General features: G+C 34.9%; 1 protein-coding gene across 3 annotated transcripts in view; it reads left to right on the top strand.

Moving 5' to 3' along the window:
- The window catches only part of Fam133a (family with sequence similarity 133 member A), a 38,916-nt gene extending 19,786 nt beyond the window's left edge, over window positions 1-19,130 (top strand). For all 3 annotated transcript variants that reach the window (XM_059250426.1, XM_059250425.1, XM_059250427.1), the window contains one exon: window positions 18,139-19,130. In XM_059250426.1, coding sequence (XP_059106409.1) covers window positions 18,244-18,993 — 750 coding nt within the window. In that variant the 5' untranslated portion in view covers window positions 18,139-18,243 and the 3' untranslated portion in view covers window positions 18,994-19,130. The remainder of the gene's footprint in view (window positions 1-18,138) is intronic.
- Window positions 19,131-19,701: the final 571 nt, after the last annotated feature.

The raw sequence follows: 19,701 nt of genomic DNA on the forward strand, positions 1-19,701 counted from the left end.
TAAGCCCCAAAATTCTGATTGCCTGTTTTGCCATTCAGGATAAACTTTGGGGCAATTATTTTTTCCCATTTTTAAATGATTTTGGTTGTATTCGAGTTACATAATCATGATTCACTTTCTAAGGTGATGAAAAGCAAGTTGCCCTCCATGTGAGCTATTTATAAACTTTTAAAGTATAATTCTATTTGTCCCCTTTGGATTTTGAGAAAACCTGTTGCTATATAGTGTAGGCTAAGCTGGAATTCTTCTCCCACATGCTAAAATTATAGAATTCTGCTGCCACACTTTGCTACATGTTTGTCTGTTTTGTTTAATTATTGATTTTATTCTGATGAGGAATTTTGTATTGACACATTTTGGAGTCATGTAGCAAATAAAGTGTAAGATGTTTATAGAGGTGCTTATTAGAATACTTAGGGTAATAAATAACTTATCTGTGTGCTCACATTCATGGTTGTTGCTGAATTAGAATTTGAAATTAATTTCATAAAGGAGAAAAGTTAAATTCTTAAATTATTACATAAAGAAAAAGAAGTTACCTGACTTAGGGTAAACAACATGAATTCATTGAGAACTTTATATCCATAATTCCAGCAACTATCTAGGCAAGTTAGTTCAATATCAGTCAAAGGATGAAAAATAACTACAAGGGATATGTAAAACAGATGCCATCTCACTTTGGAACTTTACTATGTGTATTTGGAACAATGTGGGGCTTATGCTTTTAGATCCTTAGGGACTGTCAATCAAGTGACGCAAAAGAAAAATTCAAATAATAATCTAAAGATTAAATGGAAGAAACATATTGCTTTGCTGAATAATAAATATGAGTAGTAATCTGGAATAGAAAAGGAGGAAATATTTAGTAGAGTGTATAGATTATTTAGACAGAATTAGGTAGTCTTCTTTTCCTTTTTGTTGATTAAAATAACTCTATTAACTAACCATCAGTTTTCTCATGAGTATAAAGACAAGTGAAAACTTGAATCAGTGTAAGTTTAACAGTACTTATAATCAAGTTGAATGAGGAAGGAAAGATTTAAAGTAATAAATGATATTTTACCTATCTCCTTTCCCCCAAAATTATCTAGACTATTATGAAAGTTAAGTTCCAAGTAGTCATATGACAATGCAGAATAATCCACTGACTAAATCTAGCCTCGAGTCTCATCTCTGTCCTGCGATACCACTAAGATTTTTTGTAATGAATTCCTGAAACTTTTAGATTTATTTGATAAATTTGCAAAACATTTTCTTTAAGATGTCTTAGTGTATAGAAAAATTAATTTTGTCAGATAATTTATATTTTACTTTTATTAAACTGTCTCCTACCCTCTCAAAGAAATATTTGACTTCTGACCTGAACACCAAGTGCAATATACAGCTACAAATAATACAGGCACTCTTCTATTTGTAACATTCCTATACAGCACAGACTTTAAATCACACTGCTGAAGGACTAATCTCATTTTATCTCTGACTAGCTATGGGAATTTGGACACAATACTTAACCTTTCAGAGATTGTTTCTTCTCTTGTAAATTAAGGAAAAGAGTTGTACCTAATCCATAGAATTTACGAAAGTTAAATGAGACAATACATGCAAACCACTCAGAACAGTACCTGCTCACCATGAGTGTTGATAGCGGTACCATTATCTATGACTGATGATAACTGTCATAGGTATATCATCTCTATATTTATATAAACATTTTCAATTTTCAAACTAATCCTAAAGAGCATTCTATTTTAAAATAGGGACAATAGCTAGGACTGTAAAAAATAATGATCCTATACCAATTCCATTTTCAGAAAATAAAATGGAGAGAGGTTATATGGTTTGGCTGTGAGCATTCAGCAAAAATGGAACAACTAGGCCATCATATGAAGTGAACTGTCTGTCTTAACATGCTTTATTTAGCTTAGTGTTCTTCTCAGTTTTAAGCTTTCTTCCCCCCATCCCCCCGAGGATGAACACTGAAGGATCTCTTTGCATAGTTTTTCAAACTAGACTAGATATGCAAATGATGTACCTTTTGCTTCTGGCATAATGAAGTGATGTTAATACAAATTTCAGTTTCTGGTGCTTATGAATATACTGTACCATTACTTTTAGTAGCTATCTATAATTAAATCATTGTCACATTGATATGTTGTGGACCTGGAATTTTAAGGAAATGTTCATATGCTGTCATTTCTACCAGAAGTCCTGTGACATATAAATATCCATAGCTTCAATGATAATTATATTGCATTTACGTCTTTTACTGTGAGAATATTAATATGTGCATCACAATTCTCTGTTCTGTTTTCAAAAATTTATAAAAAGAAACCTTCATATGTGGGGGGGGGGTTGCAGAAGGTAGAATTGAGGCACTGATAGATGAAAAAACAAAGTGATTGAAAATAATTTGTAAATTATCTGTATTATTTGGAAAATAGTGAATAGTTCCCAAGGTATTTTGCTTCCTCTGTGTAGAGCCATAATATTTTATAAGTTATTAGAAGAGATGACAAGTGTATCTTGGTAAAACTGGATCCTAAAGAAGAGTTGACACATTTTATAATATAAATCTCTTTGGATGCTCAGTGTTGGGCTTCTAAAAGTATCTCATGGTCCTTTACTATAACATATATCACTTCCATTTAACAAAAACCCATAATATATATATATATATATATATATATATATATATATATATATATATATGTGTGTGTGTGTGTGTGTGTGTGTGTGTGTGTGTGTGTGTGTAAATATGGAATAAATTAAAGGTAAGTCAATCTACTTTGAAAATATCCTATTTGCATTCTGGTCATGAATTAAATTAATTTGTAGATGCTTAGAGTTGAACTATATACTGTCTTAAATTTTCAATTTAAGAGTTCTGGTTAAGGACTTGTATAAAATTTATACTGTGAAGTATTTGTTAAATAGAAGCTGAGATTATGGGAGAGGATATGTAAAAACTATATTCGTTTGAGATATACATTTATTTTAGTCGTATTGTCACATGGATGAAAAATAGCTAGTGTTCAGTTAGTTTTGGTTTATGTTAGATACTCTCTTAAAAAGAATAACTATAATTTTCAGAATATTTTGGATCTATAATGTATAGCTACTGTGTCTCACTTCATAAAAGACACTACTCTAGAAAAATATATTTTGTCAAAGAATGAAAATGTGCACATAGAAAATTTATGAAATTCTCTGACAGAATAAATAAAATTTGGGGAAATGCTTAATTAAATTAGGGACTTCTGTACATCCAGCTTTGAACATTCATATTGACACTATATAGGCTATTGTCATTTTTGTCAGTGGTTTCTTAGATAAAACAAAGTAAAAAGTAACATAGGTCATTTTGTTTAATTTCTGATGTCGTTTGCTCTTTTCTTCAGACCATACTCCTGTCATTTTCAAGCAATTTCAGAAATGTATGCAGAAATCTTTCCCCACAACCTCAGTAATAACTAAAAGATTAAGCCTAGTTAAGATGAATCAATCTTGATACTTAGATATTACATTATAGGCAGTAAAGTTGTATGTATAGCATCTGTAAATAATTTATATATGTAGCTCATAAAATATGTTATTAGAAACAGTTTGCATATTTCTTAGTTCATATGTGAGAGAGCCTGAGAGAAATAGTACGTGTCATAGTTTGATTTCTATTTCTGTGATAAACATATTCTGAAGAAAACAGCAATTTAGGGGAGAAAAGGATTATTTTAGTTTATAACTCCAGGTTAGTTTATCATTGTGAGAAAGTCAATACAGGAACTTCAAACAGCTAATGCACATCATCTCCACAGTCAAGAGCTGAAAGAAATCAATGGATACATGCTCAATTTCCTATTTGCACTGAACTCTATTTATATGCTCTGAATTTCTGGTATTCAGAGTTACCTGGGTCTTTCCATATGTGTTTATTAAGATATTACACCACAAATATGCTTAGAAACAAACCCAACAAGTCCTGGTTGATATTCTCTCCCCAGGTGTTTCTTGATGGTGTCTAGTTGATAAATCTAAACATCACAATACACCATGGCAGTGAGCACATGATCAGCACCCTTGTCTTCTTGTTGTTGTAAATTTATTGTAAGTGAAAGAACCAGAACTCTTTGTAGAGGAGGCTGATTCTGGGAATAATCCAGGGTATAGACAAAATATTCTGCACTGCCTGCTAAGAGTCAGAAATGAAGAACACAAAATGATCTGTATATGTAAAAGGGAGACAAATATTTACAATGGCTAATGCTAAATTATATAAACAACAAAATAAATTAATACCTGCTAACAAGATATAAAGGAGCTAAATTAAAAAACTGTTAACAGCCAAAGCTTATATATTTTGAATGACAAAATAAGTTAATATTTACATAAAGGATAATATCAATACTCATGAATACACAGTGATGTCAATAATTTAGTCAATAAATAAGGATGAAAAGAAGTCTTTCATAGGGACATATAATTTATATACTTCTTCATCAACAAAGTGGAATATATCTTCCCAATCATTAAGTGTGGATTGAATGTACTGACATCTCTCAGGAAAATAATGCAGTATTCAAAATGAGGAAGAGTAATTATACATTAGAGTTAAACTGGCATAATACCTGTCCAACAATCAAAGACATTAGTGATAAGTCCTATGAGTAATATAAATCATGAATATGATATAATGGCAATAGTACTTTCTCCCTGTGTTCTTATTTGTAATAACATATAACCCAAACCTAACTGTGGTCAAAAAATCATAAAATTCCAAATTGAAATAAAATTCTACCAATTAAATGTCTGAACATTACTCTTCAAAATACACATGTCAACAAAAGCATACTTTGAGAAACACTCACTAACTAGAGTATGATGGGAGACATAACTGAATTGAATGGGCTATGGATTTCAGGGGGAAAACTGATATTAGCTTGCAACAAAGACACTTTAAATGAAGAATAGATATTAGCAGATATTCCATGACATTGTAATATATTTAACCATAAGGGACACTATGAATAGGGGCTACCAAACTTCCTTGTACTATCTTTAACTTTTCTATGAATTTAAAACTATCTTAAATAAAATGTTGGTTTTTGAGGTGAGGTGATGGACATGTTAATTAGCTTGATGTAATTATTCTTCAAAACATTCATAAGTCATAACATTACTTTGTGCCCTATAAATATGTGCAACTATGATTTGCTAATTTCGTATTAACTATTTAATGACATTGCTTCATTAGCATAAAATTTAAACATTTAAACAGTATACTGTGTCTTATCTTCAAAGTATTAGATTTACAATGTATTTCTTTAAAAACATCAGAGGGTGTTTTACTCATTTATCTAATTCTAACAGCTGTTTAAATGTATGCCTGGGTGCCTTCTCCCGCCATTGTTTTATATTTCATCTCTTTCATCTACAATCTTTCATTGCTACTATAATCTTTCTGGTATCACCTTCAGGACTGTAGAAATTGATCCTTTGGCATTTGACAATAACAGAGAAGGTAAGAAATTAGAAGTAGCATTTTCAATTTCTATACTGTTTTTCCTGACTAACAAATATTCAGTGTCAGAGCTATGCTACAGCGAATTCACTGAGGTAAAATGGTTTTAACATAGTACTTATATGTTAAGTACTCAGACCAGTATACTTGTCTAGTATACTGATCTGAGTCAAGATAAGAGCAGCAAATCCTCCTTCAGAGCAGTCATGTAAATAATCAAAATAGGGTGTGTTTATTCTAGAGTTTTATTTCATAGAAAATATATCTGATTATACATACATACTTGCTAGAACTAAAGATTCCCAAAAATTTCAAAGTATCATTAAATTTGCCCATAAATCCTCATTATCTCTTATTTGACCTGTGTATTATATTGTATCTTGGTGTTTCTTTGTTATCAACAAATGGAAAATGGCAAAACACAGTGTGTTGAAACACTGCTAATATATATGACTAAAGTATTGCCATTTAATAATTTAGTAGAATTATTGCTATCTAAAATCCTTCAAGTAGCTTTACAAGAGGTTCTAGTAGCAGGGTACTTAATCTTACATGAGCTAGAGTGAGCAAAAAAATATTAAGCGTTTTTTAGTGTCCAAATCTTTTCAAAAGAATTGGATCCTTCAAGCTAAGTCTCAGAGCAATTGACAACCATTTTAAAAAATGCAGTCAACTCAAGTGCATTTATATGTGAGGCTTCATGAGCAAGTAATAAGTATCACTGAAAATTCAGCATAAACAATTTGTAAACTAGAGATCTATAAAGTAAATAGCTTTAGTACAGTAGGAACTGTAGTATGAAATGTTAATATATGCTTTTAATAAAAGCTGGCATTAATCCTTAGTTCTACCTGAGCATGATCACTGACAAATGGCATACATATAATCACTTTCAAGAAGGAAGAAATGGGGATGAATTAGTTTATTGCAGTATAAAAATATGAGTAATTTGCATTATATTCAACTTTTCTGTTTCCACCTCAGGATCTTACCGTGTGTATTCTTTCAGATTAGATATTCAGTTAGTTTGGGCTCTTATTTCTAAGGTACTATTCATCTGCCTAACTTAGGTATAACATTATGTGTCAATATCTCAGATTTCACCTTCTCTTCTGAATCGGGACCCTCATTATATCTATCTTAACATCAATTATATTTCTTTCATCTTTCTAACTACAATTATAATTGTATTTTCATTTGCTTAATATCTGTGAAACGACTATTTTATTAGACCACATTCTTCATGGCGTACAATATAGTCTCTATCACATAATAGATGGCCACAATGGGATTATAAGAAACAATAAACAGATACTATTATGTGCCTGATAAGTAGAAATAGCAAGTCAAACTACAGTATGTAGGGGTGGTTGCTGTACCCCGAAGCACTGCCCCTAGTAGGCAGCAGGTAACTGCTAGGTACTTGCCCTCCAGGGGGCATGGCCGAGACTGAACTCTACCTCCTGGTCTTGGATGCTGGATGATGGATGCTGGAGCTGCTGACCAATGCAGTTCTCTGGAGAATTCTCTCTTGATCTTCAGCATCAGCATCTAGCATCTAAGACCACAAGATAGCCAAGAGAGAGCGAGCATATACTCCTCTCAGGTTTTAAAGGGTCCCAGTCTCAGCCATACCTGGGGAGGGGGGGACCTAGCAGTTACCTTCTGCTTACTAGGGGTGGTGCTTCAGGGTACAGACAACCACCCCTACCACAGTGTAGTGTTTAAATGGTGTGGATTCCTTCTAAACATGTTTATACTCGAACACAATTACCACTCTTGGACTTAAACAGAGAACCTGCTCTTTCCTGTGTGCTGTGATAAAGGCAAAGAATGACACATATATAAAGTGCAGACAATAACTAATAGTTGAGTGCTCAAAACTGAAAAAGGACATCTATACCATCCTTTCTAAGCCTCAGGGAAAATTGAGGAAAACAGGGCTGACAGATCATAATAGCCAGAAGATAGTGGAAAAGGCTTCAAAATTCCATCCCTGAGCAATAGACAGCAACTGTCATCCCAAATTTTCAACAACTAAAGTTTGCTCAACTGCACTGGCTCTACATAAGAATGTTCCCATGAAATAGTCAGGCAAGGATGGGGGGACTGCAGTTTCCCTATTCCCCACTGCTTAATTACTTCCTGTAGATAGACTCATGGAAAGGGGCGGTCCATGTCTTTGGTTGTGTATCCATCAGTGATTCCCCATCAGGCTGCAATGGATAGTCCTGATCTAGTTAGTAGTAACGAAGGTGTTCATGGTTAAACTGCATGAGTCACAGAACAAAACCAAAGGCTGTGAATCTGAGAAAGGGATAGAAGGGAAATAAGAGTATAGAAAAGGCAAGGAATAATTAAAATGCAGTGTATACACATATAAAATTGTTTTAAAAATAAACCTAATTAATAGGGAAAAATTACATATTGTCCTATATGACCAGGAGACTGTTAGTGTGACTCTTCTTATTAATTGTACATTATCAGCCGGGCGGTGGTGGCCCACGCCTTTAATCCCAGCACTTGGGAGGCAGAGCCAGGCAGATCTCTGTGAGTTCGAGGCTATCCTGGACTACCAAGTGAGTTCCAGAAAAGGTGCAAAGCTACACTGAGAAACCCTGTCTCGAAAAACCAAAATAAATCAATAAATAAATAAAATAAAAAATAAGAAAAATGTACATTATTGTTTAGAAAAGGATTATTTATTTTGTAGGTCCAATGATCTCTCACATATTTTACATGTTTGCTTGCTTTCAGTGCTGCCTTCCATTTCCCTCTGTCTTTATTTCAAATTTTGATTAGCAGGCCCCAAAATTCCTATGGTATCTACTCTTAAAAGATAACCTTAATACACATATCTTTGAGCAAAAGCAAAGACCAATGTTTATAACAACATAATATGTAAAATATATTTTCCTGAGAGATGTCAGTACATTCAATCCATACTTAATGATTGGGAAGATATATTCCACTTTGTTGATGAAGAAGTATATAAATTATATGTCCCTATGAAAGACTTCTTTTCATCCTTATTTATTTATTGACTAAATTATTCACATCACTGTGTATTCATGAGTATTTAGCTCCCATCAACCTCCCTTATGTTCTGTTTTTCATCTAAGTTCTTACAAGGAAAGATTCCTTCTGCTTGTGGGTTTGATTCCATTTATTTTTTGAGATTTTTTGAGTATTTTAAATGCTTTTAAAAATATTTTGAGGATTATAATGTAATTACTTCAATTTCCCCTCCCTCTCATAAATTGCAACCTTCCCATGTACTCCCTATTACTCTCTCTAAAATTCATGGCCTCATAGTCTTTAACTGTTGTTACATACATATACACATATATTCCTAAGTGCATAAGTACAGCATTCTCATTCTGAATATTGTTACTGATGTTTATATATTTTCAGGACTTACCATTTGATATTGAATTATCAATTGGTGTGCTCTTTACAGGGAATGATTATTTCTCTACCTCTCATTACTCCTTAGTTACTTTCAATTCCTTGTCTTGCATTGAGGTCTCATGAGATTGCCCCAGTTGACTTTAAAATATCTATTATTATTCTCCTTGTTCAGTTTGTTTAGGCAATCATGTTAGTGAGACTTTATAGATGTAGCTTATGACATCCCTAGGAGACACAGACTCAGAAAATATTCCTGACCCTGTGGCTCCTTTAATCTTTCTGCCACCTCTTTAACAATGATACTGGAGCCTTATGTATAGGAGTTGTGTTGTAGACATATCAGTTGGGACTGGGATTTACAACTGTGCACTTGGATTGGTTGCTGTGGATATTGCTCTGTATAAATAAAATGCTGATTGGCCAGTAGCCAGGCAGGAAGTATAGGCGGGACAAGCAGAGAAGAGAATTCTGGGAACAGGAAGGCTGAGTCAGGAGATGCTGCCAGCCACTGCCATGAGTACCAACATGTAAGATACTGGTAAGCCATGAGCCATGTTGCAAGGTATAGATGAACAGAAATGGGTTAATTTAGTATAGAGGAACTAGATAAAAAGAAGCCTGCCATTTGTAAGCAATATAAGTCTTTGTGTGTTTACTTGGTTGGGTCTGAGTGGTTACGTGACTGGCGGGTGAGAAATTTGTCCTGACCATGGGCCAGGCAGGACTGGGGAAAATTTCAGCAACAATTGGTTGTGGTTTTCTGCACTTATATGTGGGTAAAATGATATATTCTTAGAACATAGTTCAGATTATGCTGATTTGGTAAAGTAGCAATTTTAGGTTTCCCTCCATGATCCATCACTTCACTAGCCCTGGGCAATTGGCTAGGTTTCCAGTGCTAGGCATGATTCCGCTCTTTTTGAGCACTTCTTAAGTCCAATTAGAGATCTGTAGGTTACACACAAACTATGTGTGTGCCATTACTACACCTTTAAGGTTTTTAGGCCATGCTGCTTTTGTTGTCATAGCTAGGTGGGAAGAACTATTGATTGCTCCTGTCCTTTAGAAGCTTACAGGCAGTGTTCTGGTACCTTGAAATCAAGTCTTTAGTTTTTTTTTTCTTTTTTGACTTAGGTTCTCATATAGCCCTGACATACCCTTGAATTCCCTATGTAACACAGGGTTATCTTAAACTCCTAATTGTCCTGTTTTCCACCTCCCCAAACTAGGATTATAGGTGTGTACTACCATGCCTGTTGGTTTTCTATTATTTTTTGGTTTCACACATGTTATCCCATATCTTACCTTCTTTTATAAAAACTAGTCATTTTTCTAGGCTTTGATTTTTCAAACATTTTCACTTGTGTTCCCTCTTTTTTTACATTTAAATTCATTTTTACATGACCTGAGATAGCTATATAAAATTAGTATATAAATGAAATATTTACCCACCATAAATCATAAAGAAATTATATTTAAATAGTTTTGGTATGTATATAATTTTACCATTTATAAAACTAAAAGGAAGTCTATTCATTAATGAGATATGTGTGCTTTTTTTCCAAGGAAAATGGAATGTTAGCTGATTGATATTAGGACATAGAGTGTCATAGACATTTTTTAGAGTTAATTGGTACTTTTGTATTACATTTATCAATGCAGAGAATGGTGTTTCATTGCAGAAATATATTTTGAGTCATTTAAAAAATATTGGAAATTTTGTCTTAATCCCAAGACAAAAAATCACTGCATAATTGTTTTATGAAACCCAAGTAGGCAATTCAAGCAGCAACTAAAATTAATCATTCTAGCCTGGTGTTGGTGGCTAATCATAGGACTTGGGAGGGAGAGGCAGGGAGACCTCTATGAGTTCAAACTAACCTGGTCTACAGAGTGAATTCCAGGACAGCTAGGGCTACCCACAGAGAAACCCTCACCGCAAATTAATCATTCTAGGGCAATACAGTCGAAACATTGGCTAGATATATGTTCAGGAATCATGGTAGGAAAATATTAGAAGTCTTTGTTTAAGATAATTAAGTCATTATGTTTCTATATGCTTTGCCAGTTTTGACTGTACAGTAGTAACCACCAAACATAGTATGTACAATAGTCTCTTATCTGACCTGGAGTGTTCCAGGCACCTTTTGATGGCATTGCATGACATGATAGTATATGCAGCATGAAGTGGGCATATTGTACATTACAAACCAAGATGGTAGTAAAATCACAAAATTTAACACAGATAAGTATGTCTAGAAACACCATGTATTCATTATATTTGATTTCAAATTAAAATTTGTTTGCTGCATGTTCAGAAATGTTTTACTGTTTTCAGGTGTTTTGTGATCCAACCTTCATTTCTGCTACTCTATTAAGAAGCTGTGTTCTAAACATTCTGTAAATATGCTCAAGTGCACCAGCTCAGACAGACCCAGTCAAGAGTCATTTTCTTGGTTACCCATTCTTCCAAGCAAAAGTCAACATGAAGTATCCAAAGGATTTCAGATCAAGTCCAAAAATCAACCAAGCTTGAGAAACAGCAAGCCGGGTGATGGTGGTGCACACCTTTAACCCCAGCACTTGGGAGGCAGAGGCAGGCGGATCTCTGTGAGTTGGAGGCCAGCCAGGTCTACAGAGTGAGATCCAGGACAGGCACCAAAACTGCATAGAGAAACCCTGTCTTGAAAAACCAAAGAGAGAGAGAGAGAGAGAGAGAGAGAGAGAGAGAGAGAGAGAGAGAGAGAGAGGAGAGAAACAGCAAAAATAGAACCAACTATTGACTTAAGAGTCAATAGAGGCAGACTAGAGTCATATCAGACACATAACCAAGAAAAGAAGTCCACATTCCCAGGTCACCTCACAAAAACACAAGATCAAGACAATATGTCCCCTTCAAAATCCACTAGTTCTATAGAAATGTTCTTCAATCAAAATTAAATAGAAAACCCCCAGGAAAGAGAATTTTTTAAAAAAAAATCATATGTAAAATTAATTCACTGAAATTAAATAAGACATTAAAACATGTAAATGAACAGAAACATGTTATTATTTGGATTAATTGATAGAAACGCATTAGAGGTTGCTCTTGGTTTCTTAAGAGTTCAGTGGGTATTTTTATATGTAAATTTACTTGATCATCTACTGCACTTAATATTCTTTTTCAAGACTTTGTTTTTTTCTGAATATTTAAAGGTAGAAAGTACTTGCTTATCACTGAAACTGTATATGACACAGTTTGAGGATTGTTTTTCTAAATGAAATTATCTTTTTTGTGTTGCTTACTATGGTGATTTTTTTTTTAAAAAAGGCCCCCAAAGGGAGAGGCACTATTAGGAAATGTGGTCTTGCTGGAGTAGGTATGGTCTTTTTGAAGGAAGTATGTCACTGTGGAGGTGGGCTTTGTGATCTCATATATGCTCAAGTCATGCTCAGTGAGACAGTTTACTTCCCATTGCCTTTGCATCAATGTATAAGGACTCATACCTCTAGCACCATGTCTGCCTATATGCTGCCTTGCCTCCAGCCATGATGATAGTGGACTAAACATCTGAAATGTCAGTGGACCACCCCAATTAAATGTTTTTCTTTATAAGAGTTGCAGTTGTGATGGAGTCTATGTACAGCAATATAAACCCTAAGACAGAAGTTGGTACCAGGGCCTTGGGTAATGCTGTGATAGGCCAGACCGTGTTTTAGGTTTTAAAGAATATGGACCATGGGGCTGTGGGTTAGAAAAGCAGATGAATGCTTTAATGAGGCATTCTAGAAGCATGGAAAACAGTTGTGCTGAGGGTGATTTGAACCATGGGGGGCTAGATCAAGAGGAGAACAATATTAATATGTGGCCTACATTCTTGTGTTATTTTGGTGAAGAATGTGGCTGCTTTTTGCCCTTGTCTGATGAGTCTGCGTGAGGATAAAGTGAGGAGTTTTTGATTAATTCATTGGCAGAGGAAATCTCAAAACAGCCTAGTATAAACTCTGCCATGTGGTTATTAGTGGTAACTCTAATGAAGATTTATAAAGAAAAGGAGCAAGCCGAGCAAGAAAAAAATATACAAGATGTAGAACAATTTGAGGAGAAAAGCAGCACCAGAAATAGAGTTAAGTGGAATGGAGTTATGTCCTATATTCAAGGAGATAAACAGATTAAGAAATGAAATAAAATGGGTGATGACCTCAGGGCAAGATCCCACCCAGCTAAGTTTCCAACTTGTGAAAGAAAATTAAAGAAAAGCGTAGAGTCAGGAGTGGTGGTGAATGCCTTTAATCCCAACATTGGGGAGGCAGAGGGTGGCAGATCTCTGAGTTTGAGGCCAGTCTGGTTTACAGAGCAAGTTCCAGAACAGCCAAGCTTAGACAATGAAGGAGATAATGGAAAACAGAAAACTGATGAAGTTATAATTAAAAAAATCTCTGAGTTCAAGGCCAATCTGGTGTACAGATCCAGTTTCAGGTCAGTCAAGTTTAGGCAGTGAAGGAAACTATCGGAAACACAAAGCTGTTGAAGATGTAATTGAACGAGGGGGCCATGTTCCAGTCCCAGTGAGCAGCAGAACTTGGCAGCTTTGGCCACGTGGTTCTGGCTTCAAGAATAGAAGAAAGGTATTATGGAACCCTCCTCCATGACTAAGGAACATGGCTGAGGCCAGGCATGTGTCAGATATGTCCCTGAATGGAGGCCTAAGGAGGCCATTGCATGAAGCTGTGAAGGTGAAGCCTGGATTTCCTTGGAGACCCCAACATGTTGGAGGTGCCAGAGCCATGTGATGCCTGCCAAGGAAAGCTGATAACAGGGAGTGGAATCAGCCCGAGAAAGAAGTATGTTGCAGTCAACAAAGCTGAAAGGAGAGATCTGAAGAGCGTTTTGACACCAGACATGGAGATGCAGAGTTTGGAATTTGCCCATCTTGTTTTAGGTCTTGCTTTGATCCAGTATTTCCTCACTATGCTTCCTTCCCTATGTTTTGGAATGGTAATGTATATCTGGTGCCATTATATGTTGGAAACATGTGATCTGCATATTGATTTTGATTTTACAGAGGATTACAATTAAGAGATTGCATGAATCTCAGAAGAGAAATTGATCTTTAGATTTTTAAATAAGTTTGAGATTGTTATAGAATATGAGTACTTTTGAAGTTGGACTGAATGCATTTTTTTTCTACATTATGATATAGCTACAAGCCTTTGGGGACCAGGGAGTAGATTGTGGTGTTTTGAAAGAAAATGGCCCCCAAAGGGAGAGGCACTGTTAGGAAGTGTGGCATTATTGGAGTAGGTGTGGTCTTGGAAGAAGTTTATCATTGTGGAGGTAGACTTTGAGGGCTTATATGTGCTCAAGCCATGCCCAGTGAGACAGTTTGCTTTCTGTTGCCTTTGGATCAAGATGTATGGACTCTCAGCTCTAGCACCATGTCTACCTGCATGCTACCTTGCTTCCTGTCATGATGATAATGGACTAAACCTCTGAACTGTAAGTGAGCCACCCAATTAAATGTTTTTCATTGTAAGAGTTGCAGTGGTTATGCTGTCTCTTCACAGCAATAGAAACCCTAAGACACTTACATTGTTTTCTTTTTCTTGTCTAGCTCTTATAGTCTGGCTAATATTATAGAGTAGTCTTTATAGGCTTTTCTTTCTCTGCCAATCCTTATCTTGGCAACTCTAAGACTCAATCGTATAAAATTTACTTTGAAATATTCCTGAAAAGTATGCTTAAATTTTCTCTCAAGGCCTCTGCCACCACTGACTGATTGCTGATACTATACTTCTAACTCAGTTTATTTTCAGAGTGCCAATACTCATATATCCAATGTTCTACATATGAATTAATTCAGGTATCTAGGAGTACTTCAGATAGCATAAGTCTAAAATGGAGCCTTGAGCCTTTACACTATTTCATTTCTTATGTTACCTCATAAATGCTATTACTTTTATGTAGTATCTCAAACTGGAGTCTCACCTTAATTCTTTTCTCTTCTCTGTCCCTTATATGTAATTGTTCACTAATTCAGTATGAAAATATTCAAAAAATTTTCATCCATTTTGCCATTTTAACAATTCATAGCATCATTATTTTTATTTAAAGTATTTCATTCCCAATTACATGACTGCAGAAATATTTTCATTGCCTTAAATTTTTCCTGATTTCAACCCATCATTCATTCTGTAAAAAAATGGTCTCTTAAACACTCACATATATGAACATGCCACTTTCTTGCTTAAAATAGCATCTAACCGTTAACTTCCCTAAATGTATGTATCCCTAGATAAACTTAACCTTAACCTCCTTAGCATAGGTCCACATCCTTTTTGAACTGACCTTATACTGATTTTCTAACTGATGTCAGAACTAAAGCTCAAGGAGTGAAAATTAGAATAGATTTTGTTATTGTATGCATAGAATAACATAATGAACCATCAAATCCAATATAAACTAAAGTGCTCATGGGCTTCTGGTGTTCATATCAGAAGGAAAATAAGGTTGGACAGGTCTTTGGGGTAGAAGTAAGCATGAAAACAACAGAATACCTGATAGGAGCTGGACATAACAGAGTGGGATAAAAATAAGATTAAGAACACAGTAAATAAAACACAGGAAACTATCCCCTAGTCACCGACATGTCTTTACAGTCCATATTGTGATAGGTTGGTATTATAGGTTGATTTAACAGGTCAGAAATAAAGATAGTGACCAATAGAGAAATCTATAATGTGTCTGATCATCTTTATCTTCTGCTTAAAAGGTTGCACTGGTTTCTTAGCAACTACAGAACAAAGAATTTTGAGGGTCAGAAGGGCCTCCTCAGCTTCTAACTGCCTATAAAGCCATACCTCCCCGCACCCCGTACCATCTTCTCTTTAGCCTATGCCATCAGTAATTGCATGGTATGCTTTGTAATCCCAGTGTTTTTTCACATGCTGTTTCCCCTTCTTGACATGTCCTTGATTACTTCATTTCCAAGGTGAATTTGTTTATTCTCCAGATTTCTGTACAAAAAATAACTAATACTGATTAAGCATTGTGGCACACACCTTTGATCCCAGCACTTCTGAGGCAGTGGCAGACAGACTTCTATGAATTTCAGGCAAATCTGTTTGACATTGGAATTTCTAGGCCACCAAGGACTACATAATGAAATACTGTCTCAAGATAAATAAATAAAAAAGACTGCCTCTGGGAATCTCCTTCTGAATGTTCCTTTCTCATAGTCAATCCATGTATCAATTCTTGTATTTATAAATGAGCAAATATTTTGAGTATTTAGTATAGACCAGATTATGTTGTTATATTCCCATTCTCATGGGAACACCATGAGAAATATGAAAAGTCAAACATGTTCTGTATCCCTTTTGGCCGTATGTTTAGAAGTCCACACACATGCACAAAAAAAAAATGACTATTGATTTAACATGTCCTATAAATTAAGGAAAAGGTGCTGACATGTTGAATAAGAGGATGAAGGGGAGGCGGGGCAAGTTACTTCATTATAAGGTTGAGTTATATAATATTGTTGGTGTTATAACAGTGTGTCTTATAACATTGGAGATGTTATATAATTCATTCTACAGTTTTTCTTACTGAGGAACTGATACTTAAACTGAAACTTGAAGGATGTATGAATTCAACTGTAATGCTCAAGCTTGGAAATTAGCATGTTTCATGAATCAAGAGAACTGGGAACAAGTGTTAGTGACTAGATTAAAGTAAGAGTGAGAAACACGGTATTTCAAATAATACACTTATAACAATTTTATTGAATTCTCATAAAATGTAAAGCGTCTAGTTTTTTTTTCATGATCTCTCAGATTACTGTGAGCCTGTAATGGAAGATAGGAAGTAAAATAGGGCAACTAATTTAAAAGTAGTCATGAAGGAGAAATACAATGTGTTATGTGCTCAGGGGTTGAAAATAAAGCAGCTTTGATTTAAGTCCTATTTATGCCTTAATTTTAGCTCAGTTTCTTCATGAAAGTTATACCCAAATTTTCTAAGCCTTAGTTTATCTGTTAAATGGGTATAATAATAGGCTCAATTTTTCATAGTCTTAGGCTGAGATAAGAATGTGATAATTCATTGTAGTGATTAAAGAAGTCTATGTTTATAAATATTTAATAAATACTAAAGATTGAAATCAAATGGGAAGTAATAGTGGCCTGGACAAAGCTGAGCACCACATATTTTGAAAGAAGGGAATAGAATGAAAACTATCATGAAGGTTTAAACAGCCCAATCTAGTAATGGTTTGGACATGAGAGATGAGAAATAAGGACCTCCCAGGTATGACACCTGGGTTTCTTTTCTTTTTTTTTTTTTCTTTTTTTCCTCCGAGACAGGGTTTCTCTGTGGACACCTGGGTTTCTGTCAAAAGAAATGGAGTAGATTTTTCTGTACTTACCTAGGTTAAGGAATATCTATCTGCCTGGTAGATTTTAGCTGTAAATTTTCCTGTTTGTACCATGTAAGGCAATAATGAAAGAAAAGAAAAGATGGTATGTAAAATGCTATGTAAAAGAAAATGGTTATTAAACACTTCTGGTACCTGTCAGTCTCTTACATAAAATATATAAAATGTGTTTAATTTTATAACAATTCATAGAATAGTGTCTTGCTATGCAAAATAAATTGATATATAGTTTTTTCCTAAAATGTAACATTTTTGAAATTTTTTTAAATATAATATTTTAATACTTGGAGAACTTCATACAGTATAATTTGATCGTATTTACCCACTCTTTAATTTCTCATAGATCCACTCTTCCATCCTCTACCCCCAAACTTTGAGTTTCTTTTTAAACTAATACTATCAATCTTAATTTGTGCTGTTCAAGTACTCATGGGTATGGAGTCATCCGCTAGAGCATGGTCATCTTACCAGGAGCCACACCCTTAAAAAACTGGCTGTTCCTCCCTAGAATCCATCAACTCAATAGCTCCTCTATTAGAGGTAAAGCTCGGACCTGTTCCCAGCTCTGTTCAAGAATGTTGACTGCTTGATCTTGTCCAGGAGTTACTATGACTTCATGAGTGCAGCAATCTTTGCATGTTCAGAAAATGCTGGTTTGCTCTAATCCAGCCCTACCTTTCATTTATAAAACTTTCCCCCTCCTCTTCCATAATGGTTATTGATTAAATGAACAGTTAGACTTATATATTATTTTATCTTAAAGGTGTTCGGTAATTCTTTGATCTGCTTCTATCACAGAATGGAGACTACTTGGTAAACTAGCAGATGAAGATCTTGAGGAGTGTGCCTAACCTTCTTCCCCTTGGCAACTGGTAGTCTACTCTGAGAACCACCTGGCACACCATGGGGAAACGTGACAACCGAGTGGCATATATGAATCCTATAGCACTGGCCAGATGGAGGAGTGCAAGCCAGTCTACAGGCCCAACTATTCAAGATTATCTGAATCGACCAAGGCCTACTTGGGAAGAAGTAAAGAAACAATTAGAGAATAAAAAGAAAGGCTCCAAGGCATTGGCTGAATTTGAAGAAAAAATGAATGAAAATTGGAAAAAGGAGCTTGAGAAAAGCAGAGAGAAAGTATTAGGTGGAAATGTCAGTTCATCCAAAAGAAAAGAAAAAAAGAAAAAGAAAAAGAAAAAATCTTGTCGGTATACATCATCTTCATCAAGCTCTGATTCGTCAAGCAGTTCTTCAGATTCTGAGGATGAGCCCAAGAAACAAGGGAAAAAGAGAAAGAAAAAGAAGAACCATTCCCACAAATCATCTGAAAACTCCACCTCTGAATCAGAATCGCCAAGCAAGGAGCTTGCCCCAAAGAAGAAAAAAGCAAAGGATGAAACTGAAAAAGAAAAATATACCAAAAGCTACAGCAAGAAAAGAAAGAAGACTTGTCCTGAGGAAAAGCCATCCTCTTCAGAATCCTCATTCGAATCAGATTATGAAGAGGAGGTACAGGCAAAAAAGAAAAGAAAATATGATGAGCAAGAAAGAGAAATGGAAAAGGTGAAAAAGAAGAAAAAGAAGAAACATCACAAGAAACACAGTAAAAAAAAGAAGAAGAAGTCTAGTTCAAGTCACAAGTCAGTGTAACAGAAAGGAAAACCAAACAGGCTTTCCATAATTAAAATGAAGCAAAATCTAAAGGAAACTTCAACTGTGAAAAGCTAGGTTATATTTACCAAAATGCATGAGATTCTCTGTGTTAATAAAGTTATTCTGAACTTTAAGTTGCCAGTAAAATGCCACTGTGCCAGAAAAGGCTGTATTCGTTGCCTGCAGTTTATATATAGAGTTTTGTTGTTTAATGTCTGTCATTATGCCTAATAGGTACTCTTCTGGGAACCAAAACTCAGTTGTCATACTAATGTTAAAATGTTTGGAGTTCAATTAAAATGTTTTGGATAATGAATAATTTTGACCAAAAATATATCTAACATTAAATGTATGTAATTTTTACATATCTTTAAAATACAGTCAGAAACATGGTGACAATTACAGTTGACATTTTGAAGATATGACAGCATTATTGTTCAAAAATTAGTTTTTTAGCTATGTTTAGTTGGTGTTGCATTTTCTTTCAAGACGTTTTTGTTTACATTGGGGAAGGGCTCACGTCAGGGAGTGGGAGGGGTGTGTGTTTGCTACTCTGGTTAGCTGAATAGTGTGCCTTTAATCCTTACACATCCTATTTTTGCCAGTGCAGCAACCATTTACTTCTTACATACTGAAATTGTAGAATGTTGTTGTGTACTGTATCAAAAGAACAAGAAAGCAGTTTACAGCATAAAGCCCCCAAAG

This window comes from Peromyscus eremicus, chromosome X (assembly GCF_949786415.1).
Source record: "Peromyscus eremicus chromosome X, PerEre_H2_v1, whole genome shotgun sequence".
Classification (NCBI taxonomy): Eukaryota; Metazoa; Chordata; class Mammalia; order Rodentia; family Cricetidae; genus Peromyscus; species Peromyscus eremicus.